The sequence below is a fragment of the Etheostoma spectabile genome, chromosome 18 (genome assembly GCF_008692095.1).
Source record: "Etheostoma spectabile isolate EspeVRDwgs_2016 chromosome 18, UIUC_Espe_1.0, whole genome shotgun sequence".
NCBI lineage: Eukaryota > Metazoa > Chordata > Actinopteri > Perciformes > Percidae > Etheostoma > Etheostoma spectabile.
The window spans coordinates 24493103-24519122 of record NC_045750.1 but is presented as its reverse complement, the minus strand read 5'-3'; the positions used below and the strand labels follow the sequence as shown (position 1 = coordinate 24519122).

The window sequence follows — 26020 nt, the reverse complement described above, 5'->3', positions numbered from 1 at the left end:
GTGTGTGTGTGTGTGTGTTGTGTGTTGTGTGTGTGTGTGTGTGTGTGTGTGTGTGTGTTGTGTGTGTGTGTGGTGTGTGTGTGGTTGTGGTGTGTGTGTGTGTGTGTGTGTGTGTGTGTGTGTGTGTGTGTGTGTGTGTGTGTGTACACAGCTGGACAGTCACTGGGTTTAATAAAGTAAGCACTACTACAGATGGGAACGGACAGTCCTTTCTCTTGGGGAGTATCTGTAGCGGGTGGATTAGCTGGGGGTATTAAAAGCAAGGCAGAATGTGCCAGCTCCGCAAACATCACACGCTAGAACAGAAGTATGACACCCACCCCACCCTGATCGCATCCTTAACACCCAGCCTCTCTATTTCAGGCTGCACACACACACACACACACACACACACACACAAACTTACATTGCCGTTATATCTCATTTGCTCGCTCGCTCACACTGGCTCACCGTCTCTCTATCGCTGCCACGTTTCTGTCCATCTGTTGCGCTCCCTCTTTCCCCACGTCTATCTGTGGCTCCCTGCGTATTCCCACATGGCTTTGTTAACGCAGCTCTGTCACACGCACTCCGACATGCTGCGAGCCGCCTCGGCGTGACAGATGCTGTTCTTTAGGGTGTGTGTCCCACGTTCCCACCTGCCAGAAAACTTTTGAGTTTGGGCTAATCGCTCCGCTGTTGCTCGGGAACTGAAGTTATTGAAGGCTCTTGATGTGCACTGCATGGCCTAACTGACATTTTTGTCCCTTTTTCAGACTTTTTTGTTATCTTTTCACTAACTGCACCTTACTACCACTACTTTTTGAACTTCACGGTCAATAGCCCTCATTTATATAGAGTTATACCCAACATTTGAGTTAAAAAGATCAGGAATTATTAATTATTTTGACTAATAGTTAAGATCAGAGGAATGAAAGTGATCAATTGTATTTGCAAAGCGTGTTGTATGGAATCCAATCCATTTTTTGTGGTAATTTGGTTAAAAAGAAACCCATATTTCAGATATAGAATAGATAAATATAGAAATTTGATCCGAGGACAACAGGAAGGTTAACTGCATCTCTTTCTCATGCTTATACACACCCACACCATCTCACCTCTCCCTACGATGCACATGCGTTGGAACATCGTATGCTGGGTGCAATTTTGATACTGACGCATCAGCAGTGCTAGAATAGCCGTTTTATTGTGACAACATAATGGATATGCCAGTCAGCCAGCTCATTAGGTTTGATTGCTGCCAGTATTTCTCACTTTCTTTCTTGGCTCTTCTGTCCCTGTTCCTTTTTGTTACTATTTGTGTTTCCAGAGGATTAGTGATTTGAAATGTTTAGATTTGCATCTCGCTGCAAAGTATTCTCAGTCTTTGTCAGCTGTTATTTAAGGTAGGAGCCAGAGTCAGAAAATAGCATTTGGCATGGGAAAGTCTGATACCTTCAGGTGAGATTATTAACATGCAGACAAGATTGCTGAAGCTGAAGAGCCTCATTAATTGCTGTAGGGTATGACTGGGATGCTGTCATTAGTTGCTTATGAAATTGAATATGCTCTTTAAAAAGGTTGGCTTAACATGCAAGCCTTGCAGCAAAGGTTATCATCTCTTCCTCTGAACGGCCGTTGTTTTGTCCAGGGCTGACAGTGATTTCATTGGATGTGAAAGAAAATGGGCAAATCTTTATTGGCACCTTCTCCCCAGAGCAGTGCAGCACAGAGCAAAGTGCCATTGTAGATGTGATGTATTTAAGCGTTTATCTGCTCTGACAGAGCCCACAGGTGTGTTGGGTGTTGGTTTCCACAGGCAGGTTTCCTTTTATCGCCTCCTTGTACTTACCATCACAAACTCTCACTCTCAGCCTCAAGGTGATGTGAGCTCGTGCACATTCGCCATTAACCACAGACTTTAAAGGAGTTGCTGAAACGTAGTTGTGAAAGGACTTTAAGTGGCTCAGTAATTACTAGCTTCAATCCTTCTGTTCACAGAGGACCATAAATGTAGTGGGATTTGTCTGTGACACTTGCCCGGCAGGGTTCGGTTGCCAGCCTTACGGTTACACAGTAGGCTACATACCGACGAGCATAGTACAAGGATGACAGGAATTCACTCAGGAGGATTGTGCACATATTGAAATCTTTAGTGCCAAGATTCTGAACATGCCACCTGGGTGAGTGAGTGATAGAATTTGGAGCATGGTAATGTGAGATGCTCTACTTCAGACAAACAACAACATTTGTCGTTTGCATAAACTACTTTAAATCACTCCCAATCAGGGAGGAAGAAGTGGGATGGAACATGACAACTGCTTTGGAAATTGAACGTTGTATAACATGGTGTAACAAAAAGTGCATTTTTTTTTCTTACTTTAAAGCGCCCATATTATGCTCATTTTCAGGTTCATAATTGTATTTTGAGGTTGTAGCAGAATAGGTTTAGATTTCATTTTTTCAAAAAACACCAGATTTTTGTGGTAGTGCACAGTCCCTGTCGGTACATGATCCGTCCTGCGCATGTGCAAGATGTTTGCGCATGCGCAGATGATATCATGAACGTGGATTTACAATCTGTTCCCATAGACCGTTAACCCTTGTGTTGTCAACACATTTTTCAATGTTCAACGCTATGCTTCACTTTCTTTTCTAACTCAAACATTAGGTATAATTTCCTATTTAATTAAGGTTTATTGACCCTAAATTCTAAAAATAAATGTGTTAAATATCAAAAAAGTTACCAAAACGTAAGAAAAAATTAAAAACATTGATTTAACAGCATCAACAAAAGTGTTGATTTTCAATTTTGTCGGGAAGACAACACGAGTTAAAAGGTCTTCCGTTAGCCTCCACCGGAAAGCTAACGTTAGTTTAGCTAACAGCTAATTCGGCTAACCACAAGCTGAGACAGCATGTAAAAGACCCTCAAAACTGAAAATAACCGTTTAAATGTAACCGCTGTTACGTCAGTTCTACTTTACTTGTGCTCATTTAAAATACAATCACTTAATACTTGTCTTTTATTATAACTGTAAAGTCTTAATTTAGCTGTAGTCTACTTTTCTCACTGTTTTGTTTGAGTAACGTTATTTTAGACCAAATTAAGCTGTCGGTTAGCTGAAATAGCTGTTAGCTAAACTAGTGTCAGCGTCCCGGTGGAGGCTAACTGTTCTCTTAGCTAAAACATTGGTACAGGATCTGTCATAGTTGTAGCGGTCAGCCGTTCGCCTCATGGATGTATGAAGAGAACGCTAATGTCACCGGCTAACCGCTAGTTTTAATTCAGTCTAAAATAACGTTACTCAAACTAAACAGTGGGAAAAGCAGGCTACAGCTAAATTAAAACTTTACAGTAATAATAAAGACAAGTATTGAGTGATTGTATTTTTAATTAGCACAAGTAGAACTGACGTAACAGCTGTTATACATTATATATATTATTATATATATATTTATTTATTTTTGAGGGTCTTTTACATGCTGTCTCAGCCATAGACAGTTAAAGGTCTCAGGTAGCTAGTGGTTAGCCGATTTAGCTGTTAGCTAAACTAACGTTAGCTTTCTGGTGGAGGCTAACGGCAGACCGCCACTGTGACTCATTTCTTTAACTGTCTATGGGATCACCGCGACCTTTCTGCAAATTTGACCAATAACTGGAGTTTCCCGCGACTTCGACCAATCCCAGCAGTCCCACGTGCCAGACTTTGTATCAGCATGTGACTCTGAAAGCCAATGACGAAGCGGGAGAGAGAACGGGCCAAATTAATTTCCTTGTTTGTGTTATGAAGACGAGGCACGTGTGACTCGAATATCTCACGTTCACCAACAAGCGTACGTACAGCGAAACACCGTGAAAAAAATATGTCAGGCCGTCCTGCCAACCTGCCAACCGTCCTGTAACCTGGTTTAACGTCAAGGTACGCTGTAAAGTTAAAAAATTTATTTATTTATTCTAAAGTCGCTGAAAGCGCTGCTGCTGTTTTAATCCTGTCGGCTCTCTCCAACGGGCGGGGCTGCCGAGTTCCCCCGCGAGACAACACACACACAACACACACACACACACACACACACACACACACACACACACACACACACACACACGACGCAGGATAAACTGAAGATGAGACGTACAGGCTGACCTAAATTAAGGACAGACCTCGTTATTGTAAGTGCAATGAGAAGTTAAAGTCCAATAAAAACTGTATGAATGTGTGTCCCAGGATAGGAAATTACCTAACAATGTGAAGAAACAAATTTAATTCATTTAATGCGTTATTTTTTGTCTTAAATCCACCAGCCATATTCATTGGCAGCATCCTCAACCTTATTGGTGAGGTTCCTAGGAAAACTCAGCCTAGAGCCGTTTTATTCTCCTCAAAACAGGTTTCCTTTTTAAAGAACTATACAAAACACATTGCAACTTTTATCGCATTTTTTCACAAAAGCTCCCACAACTTCAGGCATTTTGGGCCGCAACAATCTCAAAAAAAGGCCACAAAATCCTGGACGGACTGACTGCACTTTGCTGCAGATTCTGTTTTCACCTTGTGTGTTTGGGTCTCTGTTTTAGCTCCAGAGTGCGATATATCTCACTTCTTATCTATCTTTGTTGGGAGTTGCACATGCTCAGCAGCTAGGTAAGAACCCATCAGCCAGATAACTCTTTCTCCAGCTTCAGTCAGTCCGAGACTTCTTCCAGACGAGGGCCACTTGTGGAATACCTGCACAACAGGGACAGGAAGTAGTTCTTTTGGAGATTATGGGGAACTAGTGTGTGTTGTAGCAGTGTTTTGCCATTGAGAATGAACTAGCATGCTAGCGTGTGCTACGGTTAGCCACCTCGTCTCTGTTGGTGACGTAGAAAGCCCTGCACAGCTCACCCGGAGACTGAAGGCAGAGGACATTCAGAAACCGGATCTCACTCAAAACACTATGGATGGGTTTTTTCCAAGTTGGTGTGCACATGGAGTGCAGAGTCATAAAATAACAACAAACAACAAAATCCCAGAAAAAGTGTTTTTTTTTTTCTATTTTATGGGCTCTTTAAACATTGAATGACAGGTTTATTTGAAGATTTTCATCCCAGCATCATGGCATGGGACTCTGGTCCAAACCTTGCATCTCTGACCGATCCATTAGTACCACGATGCTCTAACACATGGGTCTCAAACTCGCGGCCCGGGGGCCAATTGCGGCCCGCGGGATGATATTTTGTGGCCCCCTACTTGACATCAAAGTTAAGTGTTAGTGCGGCCCGCGCGTTCTGAAACTTTTTCTCATTGCGCTTGTCACTTATGGGCTACCGTAGTAGTCTCCTGACAGCGGCGTAACGGTTGTCAAGCTAGCTAAGTACTCTTTGCGGCAAATGTCTGAGGTTTGACAATGTGATGTCTGTTGTTGTGAAATTCACCAACCATATCAGATCTAGGGGCTTAAAGCACCAGCAGTTCCGCGCCCTGTTTGGAGGAAATAGAGGTTTTTTTTTTGAATACTTGATGCGGCCCAGCCAAACCCAGACTCTACTTCCAGCGGCCCCCAAGTAAGTTGAGTTTGAGACCCCTGCTCTAACAGGATGTTGCTTTGCTCCAAAATTTGCAAACTTCTCCGCCACGTTGCTCCTAAACCTCTTTGCACATGCGACCAAAAACATCGTCACTGTAACCTGCCACATCTCCTGTTGTAACAGTAAATATCTACTTTTATTCTAGCACTTTTTAAAGTGAAAGAATAGCAAATTTAACAGCATAATCTCATCCCAGTCTCAGTCAACACGCACTCACTTTAAACTTTACTATGAACATGACCTTTCAAGCAGTTTTAGTCGCCTATTCTTAACCATACCAGAACTGTAGCAGGTCAGAAAACGCCTACAAAGACCTCTCAGGTGGTCCTGGACAGGTCTGCTTTCTGTCCCCAGAGTCAGAACTAAACAGCGTTCAGTGTCTTTGCTCCACATATCTGGAACAAACTCCTGGAAAACTGCAAGTCCACCGCAACTCTCTGTTCTTTTAAATCGAGGCTGAAGACCTTTCTTTTTTATGCTACCTTTCTTTAAATAATTGTAAATTTCTTATACTGCACTGTAACTTTTCTTCTCGTGTGTTATCTCTTTTTATTTTTTTGTTATGTAAAGCACTTTGAATTGCCCTGTTGCTGAAATGTGCTATACACATAAAGCCGCCTTGCCTTTTTTGGCGTATATATATATATATATATATATATATATATATATATATATATATATATGAGAACTTGGGTAATGCAATTTTCATTTTGAACACTCATTGAATAATACTGGCAAAATAAAAAATAGAAATGAACCCTTTCACAGGATGTGTGCATAACTAAAATCTTCAGTTGCTCTCGTTTTTTAATCCACTTGCTCATTTTGGAGAAATAGGAAAGGATCAGGGAGGAGAGAGAGATGATTGAATAACAGTTTGATGCTGGATTAAAGCCCAACACTTCCTAGTGAAAACTCCAGGTACTTTTACTTTCCATTCTCTTGCACCTTACTAGAGTTTATCCCACAAAGCTCTCTTGTGTGGGCTCTTTCAAACTTAGTTTAATGCCTTTGCTGTGTAATCTAATGGATTTGTTCTCCAGCGCGCCGTTGTTCCTGGAGGTTTACAGGAAGGCAAGGAACTCGTGGAGTTTGTGGTAAATCACAATCTAGATTGGGGAGCTGACGCACAATAACACGCTCCCACTTCACATCGGAAAAGCATTGGTGAAAATAAATTGTACAGAGTTGTGAATGCAAATGTACTCGCCTCCAGTTCTGACAATTGTGGAGATAATGTCCCTTTTTGTTATATTTTTTCATTTTATTTTCCTGTTTTTATGTGGAGGAATGGTCCGCCCGGCCTCTTATTCCTCAGCTGAGGTGTGCAGCTCGGGTGATAAGAGAATATTACCTGGCACCAACGCGACCATTGTTCCCGCGGTCCAGCGACTTGTTTCTCTCTCACTGGAACTTTTTTTTTGTTTTTTCGCGATAATACAAGCTCATTCTCTTGGAAATTCCGAGGTTGTTAAAAGGGGTTACTGTGGAAAGGCAGAGAGGTTATTGCAGAGTGAGTGAGAATATCAGAGTGAGTGCGAGAGAGTGTTGTCCCACAGCTTTTAGCTGCTCCGTCTAGCTCTATCGCTGTTTGGACAGCGCAGACCTCGTATGAGAGGGAAATAAATGAAGGGAGGGGGACTGGGAGAGAAAACTAAATGCATGATGAAAAAGCATAAAAGGGAGCACAACAGAGACGCACATAAAGAAAGAAGCTGCAAGTCTTTCCGCGGGTAAATTTAATGGATGGTCACAGCAGCTTAAGATACAGAAGGGCCAGTGCTCCCACCACAGGCTGTATCGCGTATCGCTCGCATCAAAGCTTTGTCAAGAACCTTTCATTTCCAACTGCTTTCACTGCTCAGACCCTCCCATATGCACTGGAGTTTTGAACATGTGTTCTCATTACATTTGGCCAAAACCGTGCGTGCTTACACAGCCATTCACTTGTATTATACTGTATATTATAGATTTTGTGCACACAGAGGGAGGCTGCTCCTTTTGAGAGGCAAGAAGCAGCGGGAAAGACCCGGGCGTGCAGAATAAAGACCTATCGTCCGCTGTCACTCTCTCCTTACAGACTGGGGGATTTTGCATGGGTCTCGCTGAACCTGGTTTGAGGTTGTTGTTTATTTATTTCATCTGCTATCACGGGCTTGGGACGCATTACGCGCCTTTGGTGAGGCGGAGTACAATGCGCCGCCAAGCCCTCAGTGATGGATTCCACTCCTCAGATCCTGTGCCGCTTTGATTTATGATTATAATATGGAGCGATACGCTGCTCATGCTACACAACAGCGCCTGGTCCCTGTGCTGATGTCATTCCAGCTCCCTGTCGCCTCGTGTAGCCTATCGCAGCCTGCTGTGCTTGAAAAAAAGGGGAGAACCCTGCAATGCACTCCAAGGGCAATCTGATTGAATTAAGCAGCCATTAGATGTATGAGATGAGCTGTGATTGCGGGGGCATTCATCTCTTCCAATGAGTTTTGACCACAAGGTCATGATACTGCCGCCGCGTCCTCAGAGCGACTTGACTGAGCGCGTGCACCTGTTCTCCCTGCCTCTCGCTCGGCCGTATTGCTTTAACCCCTCATTGTTGAGCCTAGATGCCTCAGAGGAACACATGAAGCTCCTCATGGGGCTGGCGCTGACGGTGTGTTTTATGGACCTGCTTAGCAGTCCTCATTTCTCTTCCTGTTGTCGCAGCCCTCGTTAAGGACTGAGAGAATAGGAATTGGAGGCACCAAATGAGCTGTAGTGTGTTGATGTCAGGCAGGTGCATTGGGAGCAGATGCTGTGAGCATTTACACCTTCTCACCTTCCTTCATGTGTTGTCTCGGTCCGGCTTTGTCCCCCAGTTGTTCCCCGTCTCTGAAAACCTCTGTCTGTTGCATATATATTACAACATTTCAGCCTGACCTTATACCCTTTTTTCGTTCCATATCCTGCAGGCCTGCCCCCGTTATTCCCTCTGAGAGGAAGAGGAAGTGATGTCACGCCACCACCACCGCTTTGAGAGGGACTACCGGGGACCCTGGGAGCGGAGAGACATCCGCCCTTCTGGCCTCCACAATGGAGGAGCCAATCACAGCTGTGCCTCTGCCGTCGTCAATGGCAACAACCGCCCGGGGCTCCTTCCCCTCCCAGTCATCCCGTCCCTCCTCCCCACCCCGGTTACAGTTGCCGTGACAACATCTAGTAGCGACATAGCGGTCAAGCGAGGCATCACGGCAGCAGGATCAGTGGCTTCTGCATCTGCCAAGGTAAGAACCGCAACACCTGCTTCCCTCCGACTCGGCTTTCTTTCTTTTTCAAGAATCTTTTTTGGGGGGGCTTTTTCCCTTTATTATAGTGACAGTGGATAGACATGAAAGGGGGAGAGAGATAGGGGTAGGTTGGATTCGAACCTGGGCCACTGCAGCAAGAGCCTACACGGGGGGGGGGCGCTCTTACTGGGTGATCTAGAGGCCCCCCCTCCGACTCGTCTTTTTGCTTCCTCCTGCTCCGTCAGTTTGTTGTTGTCGTCTGTCTCTCCGTGTGTCAACTTTTTAATCTGTGAAGACTCCAGCTGGACGTAATCCCCAACTTTCCCCATGCTTTTGAGGCTTTCCAGCTTCTCTCTCTCTCTCTCTCTCTCTCAGTTCTCATTCCCCACTTTTTCCAAATGTTTCTGCACTGTCCCAACTCACTGGCTCTCACTCTTCATGGTTCAACTGGCTCAACTTTTCGAGCCCCTCTTCTCCCCCCCCCAACCTCCCCCCCGCCCTCACCATCCTTATCCCTTACTCCAGTCCTGCTGCTCTCTCTGCACTCTCTCTGTCCAATGTCCCATTCTTGCCAGACCATTTTCATTCCATCTTCATTTTCTCTCTCCGCCAAATGGCAGGCTTGTCCTGCCTCTGCCCCCTTGGTAATTTTCTTCTTCCATTATGTAAATGACCTCTGACAGTGGCTCAAATGGGTGCTGCTGTCAGAAGTGATGGCTGGAGGTGGTGCTTTTCTTAACAAGCAAACAAAGCAGCACCACATCCTTATTTAATCCCCGAGTACCTTTGATTTAAAAACAACGCATTTTTCTCCTATGGCTACGGCATTATTCTCCTGTTCAAACATCTTTCTTCACATAGGCAGAGGAGAATTATACACCAGGCCAAATAGTTATATAATATTTGGTCCAAAATAGGTTAGAAGCGAACTTTTAATGAGTTCTCAAGTGACAGAACTTGCAGTGTTTTGAGTGTATATATATTCCTAATTTGAGTACATATCACATTTGTGTGTACTTTTTATATATATATTTATTTTATATATAAAACTGCAGCTTGGAAATGTCTGAGCGGTACAGTGGAGAGCTGCACAGTTTGTGTTCGCCACCCCCCTTGTCTGGGGATTTGCTAGCCCAGCTGTCAGTGTATGAAGAGAGGGCCCTTTACCAAAAAAGAGTTAGCCATTTTAGCCTCTCCCCTGCCTCTGCTTCCATGAATACCATTCATATTGTCTCAACCCTTCTCCTCACTATCAGATAATTTGCTTTAATTTGGTCCTCAGCGGATCCATCTGTGCTTTTTTTGGGGTTTTCCTCCGGCACCTTCTTGGGCTCCTGCTCTCGGTGGGGCCTGCTCTCCAAGAGCAGAGGTAAACAATGCTCTGGTAATTTAGCCCGTAAGTGCACATCATTAGATACCCTGCTGAATGCACTGACCACAGACACAGTAAATCTGCTCTGGCACCGCATCGGCCCCTCCTTTTGTGCGGGCTAAATAATTACATACATCCCGACAAAGTCTCGCCAACTCCCACCGTGGCCGTTATCATCATTCAATGGCTGCCAGAGCAATTAGGTGCCTTGCCTCGCACATGAGTGCCCATTTGGTTAAAGGTACAGTATATGTGTGTGTGTGTGGTGTGTGTGTGTGTGTGTGGTGTGTGTGTGTGTGGTGTGTGTGTGGTGGGGTGTGTGTGTGTGTGTGTGTGTGTGTGTGTGTGTTGGTGTGTGTGTTTGTGTGTGTTTGTGGTGTGTGTGTGTGTGTGTGTGTGTGTGTTTGTGTGTGGTGGTGTGGTGTGTGTGTGGTGTGTGCGATTTCAGCAGACATGATGCAGAGCCTTCCCTAGATGCCACTCTGTTAGCTTTATTCAGGGCTTTACCATTGTACTTTGTCTCGCTTTTGACAGTCTGTTTTTAGGCAGGCTACAGAGACAAGCGCCGTTTAAAAAGGGAAGTACCCAGAGTCTGGGCTCTGCTTTAATTATGACCTAGAAACGGTGCAGGGGCCCTCAAGAGCTGGCCAATACTATAGGAGCCTGTCTGCTGTCTTCTTCCGAGCTGTCTGCTGTCATCGCTTGCTCTCTCTTTCTCTTTCTGTCATCTTTGATCAAAGAGTGTGATGGACGGATGCAGCGCTCTCTCCACGGTCCCTGTGTCTCTGCTCTGTCCATAGCTATACTAAAAAGCTGACAGGCCGTTATTAATCTCAACTTTTTGGAAACGCTCTCTCTGAAAACCCTGCTGCCCGAGTGGGGACGTGCGTGCGTGTGTAAGTGATGCCCCTGCCCATATTACCCTGTGAGTAATCATGTCCCTTAAAATGAAATGGGACACTGTTTATAAAAAATATCTTTCTTCATGTGGTGTGCTTCAGCTTTCATGATCAGGTAAAGAGTTATATATTGTGTGTGTGTGTGTGTGTGTGTGTGAGTGAGACACAAATGCTGAGAGTTAAGAAGTACCATCTGGTCCATCCTGATGTGAAGCTAACCACATGGAAGAGTGGACTATAGTTAATTTACAGCTGCACTTTGTTATTCCCTGCCATGCCATTTAATTAATTTTCATACATTTATGTGCAGCTGTCACGGATGTATAGTCACTGCCGACACTAAATCCATGTTGTTCATAGCCACAACTGTTTCTGTCTCTGGCTGATAAACAGGACTTTTAAGTCAGCGGAAAGCCCTGTTTCACTTTTTATGCCGTTTCACTTCTTCCAAGTGAGACCGTGACCCACAGCATCATTTCCTTACAGTATCAATTCCGCTCAATTGACCGGCTGAGATTTAAATGGTCTTCGTTCAAATGAAGTGATTGTTAGGTCGTGGCTTATTGGATTTGCCAAAATGAATGCTTTTGAATTCCGCTTTCTAGCATAGATAGAAGCAGCCCCGATAGATTCTCGAGAGAGATCTGTATAGTGGATAAACCAGCATTTCACTGTGATGTGATTGGTTTTCGCCATCTGCAGGTGTGGGGGTTTAGATTAAGGACAGGCCTGCAGAGACATGAAGACGGGGCCTTGAAAGCACCCACACCATCTATGAACAGTGTTTTACCCTGTTTGGTAAAAAAATAAACTCTACCTTTCAGACACCTTTTAAGCTGTGTTAATATTTGTACTTCCTAGAAATAGCACTCTCTCACCTACAATTGGTGCTTGGCTCAAGAATATTGCGCCTTGTATGTCTTGATGTAATAATAATAGTGTCTAATAATTATACTTTATTAATCCCGCAAGGGGACATTACAATCTTTTCACTCTGTTATTACACACACATGCTCAGTACCTGTACATGCACTAATGGAGAGACGTCAGAGTGGGGGGGCTGCACATACAAAGGCGCCCTAAGCAGTTTGGGGTTCGGTGCCTTGCTCCAGAGCGCCTTGGCAGTGCCCAGGAGGTGAACTGGCACCTCTCCAGCTACCAGTGCACCACCATACTTTGAACCAGCAACCCTCTGGTTCCCAACTCCCTACGGACTGAGCTACTGCCCCCCCCAGTAATGTTACAGCCTGTTCTTTAGCATTAGTAAGCCCAAGGTTGGCGTTTATATCTGATAACCCATAATATTACTAAAGTATCTTCCCCCTGAAACGGGGATTTCCCCTGCACGTTCTAATCCTTTTAATGTGACATTTTTAATCCGCCCTTCCCTGATATTTAATAGCTGCAGTGCTACCGATCCATATTGAACACAAATCAAGTAATATACAGTTTGATCAAAGGAGTTTCATTCACTCTGTTCACATCCCATTTATTATTTTCTCTGTATGTTTCTGACCTGTGGAACAGTCTCAAGCCAACAGCCTGTGGCCATTTCAGGACTTTAATGTTATTGGAAACAAAACCTACACAAAAAGTAAGTTAGTTTTGGGCTTATGCTGTTCTGCTCAGGTAGCTGTAGTACTATGGCGCCCAAAGGTGGGGTCTCCAGATAGAAATGATAGATTTAGAGTTTCTGTGAATTGTGTAGTATTTCACCAATCTAACTACAATTCTAAGTTGGTGTAGTACTGAGATAAGAATATAAAATTCTTCTCATTGAAAGGTTTTGGAATCACTGACATTTTTTTTTGGTGTAGGATAAAGCAGATAAGTAGGTAGTACTTTTGCGGTAGTTATGGTGGTCTTCAGTACTTCAGTGATGAGAAGCTGTAATCCAAGTTATCAGGTATCTTTTTGGCTGTACACTGGCAATGTTCTTAGCAGCTGCTGAACATTTAATTCCTTTCACAAAGACCATAGTATGACCATAATACTGCTTCCAAGAGAACCCAGTAATGCATTTGATACATTTTCTTTTAGTTGTATTTATGAAAACGAGGAGTGTTATTTCAGCTCCAGCTATGATGCCTACTACTGCTTGATCTTCTATAATCTAGAATACCTGCTGCTGCGGCTGGCAGATAAATTAAATCGCTTTTCCCCCGGCAAGGCCAAAAAAAGCGTGCTGTTCTGCTGAGCACGTCTTGACACAATCCGCATCCCATGACAGTTGTTACCAGCTGGCAGAGATTCTTTCAAGTGGTAACTTCATTACAATGCATATGTGTGAAAGCTGTAGTAGTATGTACGTTGAATGCATCCATGCATTGTCATATTTATTTTAAATATCTGTCTTGAATGTTGATTTTAAGTTAAGAAAAGCCCTCCTTATTTCGGAGCCCCCCTGTGGTCAGGTGAGACAGAAAAACTAAACCGTGCACACAAAATAAAAATCCGTGCCCTCGGTTTTGTAAACCGAGCACAATCCATGCTAAACTGTTAGCACGGATTCATAATCTGTGCCCTTGGTTTTATAAACCGAGCGTAATCCATGCTAACATGTTAGCACAGATTCATAATCTGTGCTCTCGGTTTTATAAACCGAGCATAATCCATGATAACATGTTAGCACGGATTCATAATCTGTGCCCTCGGTTTTATAAACCGAGCATAATCCATGCTAACATGTTAGCACGGATTTATAATCTGTGCCCTCGGTTTTATAAACTGAGCATAATCCATGATAACATGTTAGCACGGATTCATAATCTGTGCCCTCGGTTTTATCAACGTGAGGAAAAGTAAGAAAGATATTCACAGATTCAAACTTCCGGGATCAATTCCCCTACAGCGAAATGTTATTAAATCACAAACGACGCATCTTTCCTACCGTATTACGGTTAACAACGAGCTACCAACTCATTTTCATCAAAACGAGCCGTCCTCCAACCTGGAGAAACCAGATTGGTCTCCGCTAGCACCCGGCGGTGAGACGGCAGTGAGACGAGTGTCTACAAACTACACAACGACACGAAAATATTTATTAATTTCAAGATTACATAAGGTAGTGTCTTTGAAAAGTGTCAACAAAGAGAAACTCCAAACTTGCCTCAATTATAAAGTTCTTTACCAAATGTCTTTGTTTCTCCAAATGCTATAAAATTGACAAACACCCAAATTTAATGAAAGCAGTGAACTGATTTTTCATGTAACTTGTGAGGAGCGTTGTTGGGAACCATCACGTTACTTTTTTGGAAAATTTGTTTGAAATAAACCCAAACTTCTGGTACAGAAACTTTTTGGAAATGGGTCAAATTTGACCCGAAGACAACAGGAGGGTTAATTTTCTCAGCTGACCCCGGGGGGGGGGGGGGCTCCGTACACTTTCAAGCATCTAGAATAAAAAAGAGAGACAGTCCAAGCATTGACCGCATTAATCAATAGAGCTTGTTTTTAAACCAAATCACACATTGGGGTTTTTTTTGGTCATTGATTTGAGCGCGCTCAGTCCGCCAATGGATTGAAGCAGACCCCGTACTGAGGCCAACACAACATGGTATCCAGAGAACAGCAGGTGTCATGGCCTCACTCTGACACAATCAAAAAAGAAAAGAGAAAAAAAACACACAAAAGCATGTATCTTCTGAGTAATTATTTTGCAACCAGACTGGACCGTGCCAAGGCGAACAAACGATGCAATAGATTTTGTCAGCTTGGAAACACTCAGTTAATGTGTGTGTTTGTGTGTCCGTGTCTGTGTATCACCTGTGTAGGGCATTAGCGCTCCCGTTCTTCTATGTAGTTTCTTTTTTTTTCTTTCTTTTTTTTGCCAGGCCTTAAAACGGCATCAAGAAAACCCCCTCCATGTGAACTTCCCAGTTGTCTCCCCGGTAATGAACAGACTAGATTCTCAAATCAGTCAATCTTTATTGAGGTTGAGGCTAAAAGGGGACAGGCGTCTTTTGAAAACTGGGAAAACCTTGTGACGAGTTCTCTGTGAAACGTAGCCAGTACGAGATGATTAAAGTTTTAGAAGGCACCGGCGAGGGAGGCTGGATGAGGGAGACGGAAAGGGGACGGGGGGGGGAGGCCGGGTGGCAGCGGCGGAGTGTTGCTTTTGAATTAGCTTCAAATAAGAGAGGAGACTACAGTTGTTCTATCGAATAGTGACACTCTTTCCATCATCCAGAAAAGATGAAACTTTACATTACCAAGGCAGACAGACTCGCCAGGGGGTCTTAAAGAAAACCAGCTTCCTTTTTAAGAGGAAAGCCGGGAACGCATAGCATAGCTGGAGGAAAAATGATTACTGCGTGGCTTGAAGCTTTGTCACTCGATACTGATGGACATAAATTGACGACGCAATCCGATTCAATTATATCATGCAGAATGTTGATACAACAAGAGAAATCTTAATGCGGATGTATAACATGTCAAGAATAGAAGGATTTTGCGCTCTACTCGTGTTCTTGACATTTTCACTTCAACTGAAATTCCAAAAATACACTCCAAAAGTACATAAATACTAAGTAGCACATGGCTTTCTAAGGTGCCTTTATCTTTGCGGAGCTGGGAGGTAAACAGACTTAGCGCTCTGCCGACTGCCTGGATTTGATTTATTAGCTTCTACTGTATGTGTTGTCATCCTATCGCAGACTTGCTGCGTGCCATTTGCATTCACAGTGAAAATGTCACCAAAATCCCTCTCTCCGAAGACGAGTCCTCAGACGCAGACCAAACTGATTGATGACAAATGCTTGATTTCACCGCCACTGCTTTCATCTATTATCCAAACGCCATCATGTAAAACCTGAAGGCCTTTTTGGAGGTGAGTCATTTGTCTCTTCATCTGATTTCCAGTCTTTGAACAGTGCCATCCAATTTCAAACATGGAGAGCCAGAGGTCTTTTGCCAATTTTGTGCTTTGTGAGTGGTGAAGCGGTGAGCGCGTCAAAGTGCATTTTAGCGCTAAAAGTCACCGAGCTGAGACCAACCTGTCAGCTTCCTGTCTGCTTTGTCCGTCCAGGCTGACATGTCAGCTGGGATAACCCTCCTGTTGCCCTTGGGTCAAATTTGCCCTGTTTTAAAAAAAAAAGAAAAAAGTTTTTACTCCAAAAATTTGGGATTCATCCAAATATTACATGGATAAATAAAACGATTCTTGGAAGTTAAATGAAGGATCAGTTCAGTTTTTTATTCCCCCCCCAAAAAAACTTTTTATCAAAAGACAAAAAAATAAATAATTTCATATAAATGAGGTTTCTTGACCATGAATTTGAAAGAGCAAATAGTATATAACTAGTGGTGATATATTGATGTTAGTGATGTGTACAGTATACTCATGGTAGTGTTACAAAAATGAAGAAAATGTTGAAAAAGTGTCAAAAAAATTGTCAAAAGCGTCCAAGAAGTATCAAAAAATCGTCAAAATCGTCGAAAGCGTCAAATCTCCCCCCCCCAAAAATCTACAAAAAAAGTGTTTGAAAAATCATCAAATTGTCCATTATCAGTTTTGACCTGGGAGGACATCACAAGGGAAAAAGACATCACAAGGGATAAAGACATCCCTCAGTAGGCATGCAGAAAGCCGCCCTCAAGTTTTCGATTTGCCACTATTAAAAATGCCTTTTGGCTTCTTCTGATTGGATTTTTCCTCACTGGGAAAACGGGATTGGAATCCCTGGCACAGCCGCCTGGCCGCTGGTTCCAAGGAATACGTTCACAGCTTGTCGAGTAAGATGCCGGCACTTGCTTTCAATTGATCCGACAGTTTATAAACTACCCACCGTCATTTTCCTACTCCGCTGTTTTACTTTCCGTTAGTCAGTTTTTTTCCCCTCCACAAACACAAACATCATGTTTGTGGACAAACTAATCCGCTGCCAAGCGTCTACACCGGTGTCATTAACATTAACAGCGGTCCTCAGGGGAGCCGAGCAGGGATTAAGCCGAGATTTTCCTAAGGATGATACATGGAAACTTTTGAGTGTTAACGAGAAGCCGTGATTGTGTGTTTACCGGGGGCAATTGCACCAGGGTCTGGATGTCTCCGTGGCACCATGTGGGGAGAATTAAAGCTTTCCACTCCAAACCGGACCAGGCTATGCTGCCGTGATTGCTAATCAGGACAGAGAGACAGACAACCAGCCAGCCAGCCAGACAGACAGACTGACTGACTGGAAGCCAGACGGACAGCCAGACGGACAGATGGAAGGAGGGAAGGAAAGACAGCCAGACAAAGAAGGAAAGAAAGATAGACAGCCGAAGAAAGGCAGACAGACACCTCAGTCATGAGGAGTGCACTCTGTCAAACTGTCAGAGGAAAGGCTCTGAATCTTTTTTTGCAATCAACATTTGAAATCCGATTTGATGAAAAGTAGAAGTCCTGAATCTGATGACAGATTTATCAGAAATCTCACTTTCATCAAACAGTCAGGACGTTGTCATCTTTTATCCTCAACAGAAAATATGTGCCGCGGTCTTCTTGCATTTAAGAAAAAGATCTACATAAAAATGGTCTACAGATGTGGGACCGATAACAGACAGGGCGACCGATCAAAGAATAGTTGAAGCCAAGTGTTATCTTTGTCTGTCTTGTCAATCTCGCTGTGACAAGATGTTCCACAGGTTTTATCCAAAGCCCATCGTCTTGTGGGTCCTCCTGCGGCCGTCTCTCTGTCTTTTGGGGAAGGATCCCAGACGACCTTTTGTACCAACAATGGAGCGCCGCATTCATCCATCCAGCCGCCTGTCTCTTCCATCACAATTCTCCAAACCTGGCCAAGTCCTAATTCTCTCTGCCTCTGCTTTTGAAGCATGCGCTTTATCAGAGCTGGCTTTTAATAAAACCGAGACCTAGACGGGTTATTGTTCGGAAAACCATGGATTTCCCAAAATAAGACAGCTTGCAGGGTCCTGGCTTTGTGTTGGGCTTGTTCGTGTGACAGCGGGCTTAACAAAAGACTGTATGCACAGCTCTGGCAGGAGAAAATACGACGGTCCAGAAGGGGCATGCTCTTCTCTTCTTTTCTTTTCTCTGTGTGTGTGTGTGTGTTGTGTGTGTGTGTGTGGTGTGTGTGTGTGTGTGTGTGTGTGTGTGTGTGTGTGTGTGTGTGTGTGTGTGTGTGTGTGTGTGTGTGTGTGTGTGTGTGTGTGTGTGTGTGTGTGTGTGTGTGTGTGTGTGTGTGTGTGTGTGTGTGTGTGTAAGGAAAGCAGTCTACTAAACACACCAGCTGTGTTATGCGCCTGGCTCCAAACTGACGGCCCGATGGCTCGATCTAATAAGCAGTCATTGGATATCAGATTCAAATCTTTTTTTTTCTGCTTTGTGAAAGATGAGATGCGAGCTCCTTCTCTATTTATCGCACGATGACTATGCAATACGAGTGTGCGATATTGAAAGGGCTGAGGAGTGTGTTGTCATCCAATACTGTACAGCTGCTCTCCCGGCAGTATACAGAGATCATTGTCTTGCCGGCCTTTGAGTGAGCAGAAACTGGCGCGTCGGACGTCACTACACAAACAAAGATGTGTTTACAAAGTGCAGATTGGTCTCAGACTGTCTGCCTTTCCTGTCTGTGCTTGCCAGTGCTCCGTCTCCTGTGCTCAGGGGTGGGTTGGGAAATCAGGAGCTTCTCTACAGCAACTCGCGTGATGAAAGTTAAGCCATGGAAACGCCACCCCCATGCTATCGCCCCTTCTTTTTATCACCGTCCATCACACTTCCATTGCTGTTTCTATCTAATTCTTCAGCCCGTTCATCCCCCCCCCCCCCCCGACCACCCCCTCGTCCCAGCCACTTCAAACAACTTCTTGTCTTTGCTGAAGCATAGATCCTCATTCCTGCGTCAGTGTTGCCTCCCTCTGAGCGTGCTTGTGTGAAATTGGATTGCTGATCCGTTGGCACGGAGTGGCAGAGATGTAATATGGGATAGCGGCAACCGCATGTTTTGATGCCGCCGACAGCTGTTCCAGGACACCGATGGATCAGAGATGATGCTTGACTCCTAGTCCTCAACACTTCGAGACTGGAAATGCTCAGAGAAAATCTCACGACAACATAAAGGAGCACACAGCTGAACAACAAACACAGGCACACAAGGCTGTGGTCAGGCACATTGCACTCCGCAGCATGTGGAAGGTTGTCAGATTTGCTCGATTCGCTAAAGTGTCAAGGCTTCACTGTTGATCCCTGGGCGATTTGAAGTGGCTGTCGTCTTAGATTGCCATGATCATTTGTCATCGCTGCCACCACTGCATCTCACTCGTCCACTCCCTCATCACAGGGTGAGAGATTTGTGTCAAAAGGGGAAAGTGATATTTCACACATTTACCCTATGATTATCACACACTTTCCCTCTACTGGTCTTGTGTTGTGGTTGATTTTCAGTTGTGGCAAAGTTCCTAAGCAATAGGAATAGTTTGTTCCAAACAGTCATTATTTTGTACAATGTATGGCTGAATCCACTGCTTTCGCTGTCAGCTGTCACCCTCCTCAAAGCTTAGAAAACCCTCCGAAAGTCAGGCATACGTTGGCTAAACTCCACTATAAATAATGGCTGTGAAATCTACAATTAGATACTTTAGATTTTACAGTAACACGACTGTATATAATTTGTACAGTAGAATGATGTAAAGTTTACATTACAACCTTGTCAACATAACAAAATCACAGTAGTCTAAGTATTACAGTTGAAATCACAGTAGTCAAAGCATTACTGTAAATACAAACCACAATATAGCCACTAGTACTGGAAATGGTAAACTACTGTATTTTTACTTTATCTTATGTTAATTGTTTTGTATTTTACAATGAATACATACAATACTGTAAATGGAAGTGCGTGCCTTTACTGTAAAAAAAGAATTCACAGTAACTTGCTGGCCAATAGTTGCCATTAAGTTACTGTAAAGTTACGTTAAATTTGTTAGTGTAAGGTTAAGATTGAACTAATCTAGCTGACCACTTCTACTGTATTGTCACACACTTTGTACAGCCACTTTTAAATCTATACTGGGTTTATTAATTGCTTGCGACTCAAAAGATTTCCAAAGTAGTCCAAAACAAGTTTAAAATCAGCTATTTAACCTCAACAAACACCAGTGTACCTGCGACTTGGCTTTATATGTTATCTTGCTTAGAGAAGTGCAATGTAGATGCTAATGTTATGCAGCGTTAATGTTGACACATACTGTACCGCGTTCAGGTTGAACTATAAAAAGTATGTGCTTAATATTTTACAGGCTACATTTTCTAAAGCAGTTGACTGAAAAGCAGTGAACCCAAAAAAAGGAAGGAAAAAAAAAGGACTGTGCTCTCAAGTTCCAGGCTGCCAGTCAATCGTCTATGTGAGCACATCATCAAATGAGCGAATCAGATCTGTAGCCCTTCAAAGACCCACACTTAGTACCCATATTCCCCTTCAAGTGTTAAACGAACTTCCTGCTGAGCCGTGCTGATTGTATGTCATTTGGCTTCCCCCAAATTTTATTCCCCCCCTCCCCCCTCCTCCATAGCCACAACCACAGCCCCTCTCCCTTTGTCGGTCCTCTTCCACAATTGCAGAATAAAAAGCGGTGGCATTTAAAAAGGTCCACATGTGGAGGGGTTGACATTCAGAGTGCTGCCACCTTAAGGTTAACTCCATACGAAAGGTGGTGGAGAATGCAGGCTTTTAAAGCATCTGTCATGTCATGTGGAATATCAGATATTATGGAGGAGCCCGATGGAGTGGCGTTTTAAGATGCACAGGTAAACAATACATCTCTCTCCAGCGTGTGTGGCACTCAGCTGTGTCTCCCACCTGCAGTATTAAGGTCTCTGGGTGCTCTCAGCATAAGCTGCACGCAGCAGAAGAGACTGAGGGCTTTTCATGTTTGACTGATGCGCTGCCCAGGCTATATTTGTGCAAATGAATATAGCTACAAAAAGAGGAGCTGTGGACAATTACACTCGAATTCTGCCCGGGGCTGAATCTTTACTCTTAAGACATTTACTCTTTCATTGTTATTTGAAAAGGTTGACATAAATACTTGCACTCTCTTTGACTGTAAATAGACATTGACCGTCGTTGCTGTGAAATGTCTTTTGCTTTATTTTGGCAAGGCAATTGGGCGCACTAAAGAGGCAATAAGCGAGGCCTAAGAGAGGCTTCTTGAAAATACTTGGAAACAAATTATTGGCCAATTGACTTTGATATGTTCTCCCCCCACTGAGCTGACCTCTGTACAGGATCTCAACTAAGTGTAGTTTAGCTTCAATGTCTCCACGCAACTTGAAGGACGGAATACGTTGAACAGGAGAATGACCACTTTGACTCAGACTGAATTATTTCAACAACTAGTGGATGGATTGCCATGGAAATTGATAAAGACATTTATGGGGCTAATGTAATGTAGCCTGACGAATTTGGTGATTCACTTTTCATCTTGCGCCTTAACCCTCCTGTTGTCCTCGGGTCAAATTTTACCCCTTTAAAAAAGTCTATTTGAAATATGGGTTTCTTTTTAACCATATTACCACAATTCATGAAATGGAATCCATACATCGCTCTTTGCAAATACAATTGATTATCTGTACGTTCCTCTGATCTTAATTAGTCAAAATAATTCAAAATCTTTGCTTTTTTTTCCCTCAAATATTAGGTATAATTCTATATAAATGAGGTTTATTGACCATGAATTTGAAAAAGTAGCGTAAAACTAGTGGCAGTAAGGTGGTATTAGTGAAAACAAAAGTCTGAAAAAGGACAAAAATGTCAAATCTTTGTCCGTTTTTGACCCGGTAGGACAACACAAGGGTTAATTAGGTAAAACATTTTATTAGTACAATAATGTGGTTTATGACCAAATACATCCTATATCAGCCTCAACTGTACTTAGTGTGTAGTGCTAATTAGCAGGTGTGAGCATGCTAACATGCAAAACTAAGACATTAACATGGTAAACTTTATACTTGAAAGACGGTATGTTAGCATTGTCGTTGTGAGGCTGTTAGCATGCTGATGTTAGCATTCAGCTCGAAGCACTACTTTTCCTACGCTGTAACGTTCCTTTACTCTAAAGTTGCTGAAAGTTGCTTTTGTTTCAATCCTGGTGGCTTGCTGGAGCGGGCAGGGCTGCTGCTCTGTTCCACGCACGCACACACACACGATGGATGCAGGAAAAACTGCAGAAGAGACGTACAGGATGACCTAGATTGAGGACAGCTACATCATTGAAGGTGCAATGAGAAGTTAAAGTCCAATAAGGACTTTATCAAAACTGTATGATTGTGTGTCCCAGCCCGGCCCCGCTACTACAACAACGGCGCAAATGTCCACGAGTCGGCTCATAAAGACATAGCAATTCCGGTTGTTCACCTTTTTATGAGGCAAAAAAAAGTGGCTGGTAAAAAGTGACAGTGGCAGGTGGTCAAAAAGTTAACTTCATGCCCTGCTGTAGAGTCACAGTCTAAATCCCATGCTAACATGCTACAGTATTCAACACATCATCATACCTAAATTACATATGCTCCAACTGTATGTAGGTAGGTAGGTAGGTAGGTAGGTAGGTAGGTAGGTAGGTATGTCATGTGACCGTTGTATTTAACTCACCGTGGGTAGTTAATGTTTTGAAACGGACCTAGTTAAGTTTAGGCTTTAGCAATTTAGGTAATTACCTCAACATATCATTGTATGAGGTAAAACCACACTAACATTTTATGGGTTATTTTCTCAATGGCAGTGTTGTCAAGCTTTTATTGCTCAGTAAAGAGATTATAATGTTTAAATTGTATTACCTTCATCCCTGCACACCATTCTAAATACTGTATGTACAAACAAATTGTGTTTACTCCTACACCAAAAACTCTGTAGAACGTTCCATAAAGCATGAATATATTGTTTACTGAACTCCAACAAAGTCCTCATTACGGCAGACACTCGTCTTGGACTCCAGACAATTTTCTCCGTCTCTCATTATTCTTCCATTTCTCCCTGTCCATTATTTGATTGCCAGGTCCCCAGTATTGTGGTCCAGTTGCTTTGGGTCTGTGCACTGTGCTCAGGGGGATCCGCAGCCAGCCATTTTAATAATACACACATAAATAATAGATATATTTTAAATGCAAATTCTAATAGGGACTTTGGGGGTGACTCAATCATGCAGCATTTGTGGTCTGACCTTAACTCAGGCTAACAAATTACCGGGAGCTCGGTGTTCCTCATTAGGAGCTCCACGCATCATCACACTGCCAAGTACTCCTCTGCCATAACCACAACCACTGTACACACCATGGCAATGTTTTCCTTTTCTTCTTTGCACACTTTAGCTGTTTTCTACAGGAGCTTTTTTTTTTTTTTTTTTTAAGCACTGTTGCCACACAGTAAGTGTTCAGTGGCACGTAACGGCGTCGCACTCGTCACGTTACGGTTGATGCGATCCCAATTTCTTAACAGGAGTAGCTTAATGTTGCTGATGTCAGAGTAGAACACAGCGGGCTAATGACGCGTCACGTTGTTGTTGGACTGTTTCTCACACACAAAAAACGTTTCTGTTACATCCCCCGGTGACTGATGGGATCATTAGTAATAAAACAAATTACAAGTGCTAGTCAAAGTAAGGCAGTTGTGGAAGACGTATTCTGATCGGTAAAAGTATTAATACAACACTGTAAAAATGTTCCATACAAGTAAAAATCATGCATCGGAATCTAAAATTGCAGAAGAATTATTGGCAGCATGTTATATGATCAAAATACTTGTCTTGCAGAAACAATTACAAAAGAAAATGACAAAGTTCTGCTGCACAGATATGTAATTTATGACTTTTTTCAAACAGTTTTAGAATTAAACCATCTAAAATGTTTTTAATTTGGGAATTAATATTTGGTGAGATTACTAACAACTTATAGCCTTATGACATGTGAAAAGGGGACGCTGCATTTTTTTTCTGTGGGTTCCCCAGACAAAAAAAGTTGGGAACTATTGGTGTAATCTGTAACAATTATTATATTTTAAAGACGTATTTTAAAAAAAAAAACATTAATTTGTAAAGTAACCAACTACAGTTGTAAAATAATTGCAGTAGAGTAAAAAGAACAATATTTCTCTCTGAAATGTAGTATAGTAGAAGTTGAAAGTAGTAAAATGAAATGAGTAAACCACTGGAATTCGAAATTGAAAGTGAGGAACGAGAGGCAGACGGTACTCCCAGCCTTGCGAGCACAAACACAAAAAAAATCCAGAATCCTAAATCATAAATCCATCTATTCATCTATTTAACCTTTTTATACCTGCTTATCCTGTTGAACATCGCAGGGGGGGTCCCAGCATGCGCTGGCTGAGCCTGCACGTCTGCACTCATGCAAGTTCAAACCCGGGGCCTTCTCGCTGTGAGGCAGAAGAGCCAACCGCTAAGCCACTGAGCCACCGCTACAAAACTACAGCGTGTTTGGAAACCACCGAACCATAAATCTGGACTGGGGATCATAGCGGGGACGTTTACTGCATCTTGCACACATCCTTGCCTCCATAAAAGACATTAACACATTCCACCAGTCCAAGAAATAGATGCAAGAATAGCAAATATCTTTGTTATACAGACAGGTTTTATGAATTGTGTTATGAAGTTGTGCCTTGCTGATTGAATTAAAGATTACGCCAGGCTCAGGACTGCTTCAGCATCACTTCCCACACCCATTTTACAACAATTACTCCACTGTACGCCGGGGCCGGGCTGCACATTCCTTGCTGCTAAAATCAACAGCTGGCCATCACAGTTACCTACAACTTTAAGCCCCTCCTCATCCCGGACACATGTTCTGAAAGTCTCTGCAGCCACGAAAATGCGAATTGTGAGAAAACCAACAAAGGCCACACAGTTTGTATTCCTCAGTAATTCTGCTCTAATAACCGCACTGCCAACTATATTGCAGCCGTAATCAGATTAGATACTTGTGGGAAATAACAGTTGATAATGTTTGAAGAGGAGGATAATATCCCTGTTCAAATTAGTTTGCAAATTGGAATGGAATAAATTGTCTGTTCAACATAATATTTTACCGAGTCTGGAGGCAAAGCAATCCAAAAGTAATTGAAAGCAATTAGATTATGATTACTACATTTGATTAATCTGGTGGATTACACTACTGGTTGACAATTCCAACTAGCTAATCTGTAACAGACCAGTAATATGTAACGGGATACATTCTTGTGCTGACAGAATAGTGGGTGTTCTGTATAAATAATGTTGCTCAGTACAAAATGAAATTCTGTTCTCCGGAGTAACTGCTCAAAATTTGCATTAATTGAATCCAAAAAAAAAAGAAAAAGTGCACCCAGTTTTACTCTCAAACATGGTTAGCAGTGACATCAGCTATAAAGTTATTCTCCAACAAACTAGAAGTTAACTAATTTATCTCTAATCAATTATCGTCCGTCTAACAGCTTGATTAAATCAAGTAATTACTTGTTAATTGCTTGGCGCTGAAGTGGAGCACTTCTTTCCATACTGGGGTCTTTAATGACTGTACAGGTGTGTGTCCTGTCTCTTCTCATCACAGCAGTAAGTATAGGAGTACATGACACCGCTTGTGTGTTTTGGGCGTGCGTGTGTGGACACAAATTAAAATGTAAGGTATAGGTCTGAATGATATTGCGTTTTAGCATCGACATCGTGATGTGCGCGTGCGCGATGGTCACGTTCGCAGGACGTTGAGATGTCGACGCTAATCCTTTTTTGCTGCTTGATAGAAAAGTAAACTTCCACCGTTCTCCTTTTACGTGGTTATTACCGGCCGAGTCTTCCCTTTTTAACCCTTGTATGGTATTTGGGTCATATTGACCCATTTCACATTTTTGCAAGAAGAGAAATGGCACAAATATACATTTTTTTTCTACCTGAAAATCAACGGCCTTGCCTTATTTCCTGTGATAAACATGTATTCCTGACTCAA

At 42.9% G+C, this 26020-nt stretch overlaps 1 protein-coding gene and 1 long non-coding RNA gene across 6 annotated transcripts in view; one reads left to right on the top strand and one right to left on the bottom strand.

Annotated features, from left to right (window-relative positions):
- klhl29 (kelch like family member 29) overlaps positions 1-26020 on the top strand; it is a 225089-nt gene that overhangs the window by 68536 nt on the left and 130533 nt on the right. For all 5 annotated transcript variants that reach the window (XM_032543533.1, XM_032543535.1, XM_032543537.1 and 2 more), the window contains one exon: positions 8500-8811. In XM_032543533.1, coding sequence (XP_032399424.1) covers positions 8539-8811 — 273 coding nt within the window. In that variant the 5' untranslated portion in view covers positions 8500-8538. The remainder of the gene's footprint in view (positions 1-8499; positions 8812-26020) is intronic.
- On the bottom strand, positions 1247-14400 carry LOC116706611 (uncharacterized). The gene is made up of 4 exons (XR_004336285.1): positions 14216-14400; positions 9617-9624; positions 5766-5771; positions 1247-1257 (listed from the first exon to the last, which is right to left on the bottom strand). It is a non-coding gene; the product is annotated as an uncharacterized LOC116706611 (long non-coding RNA).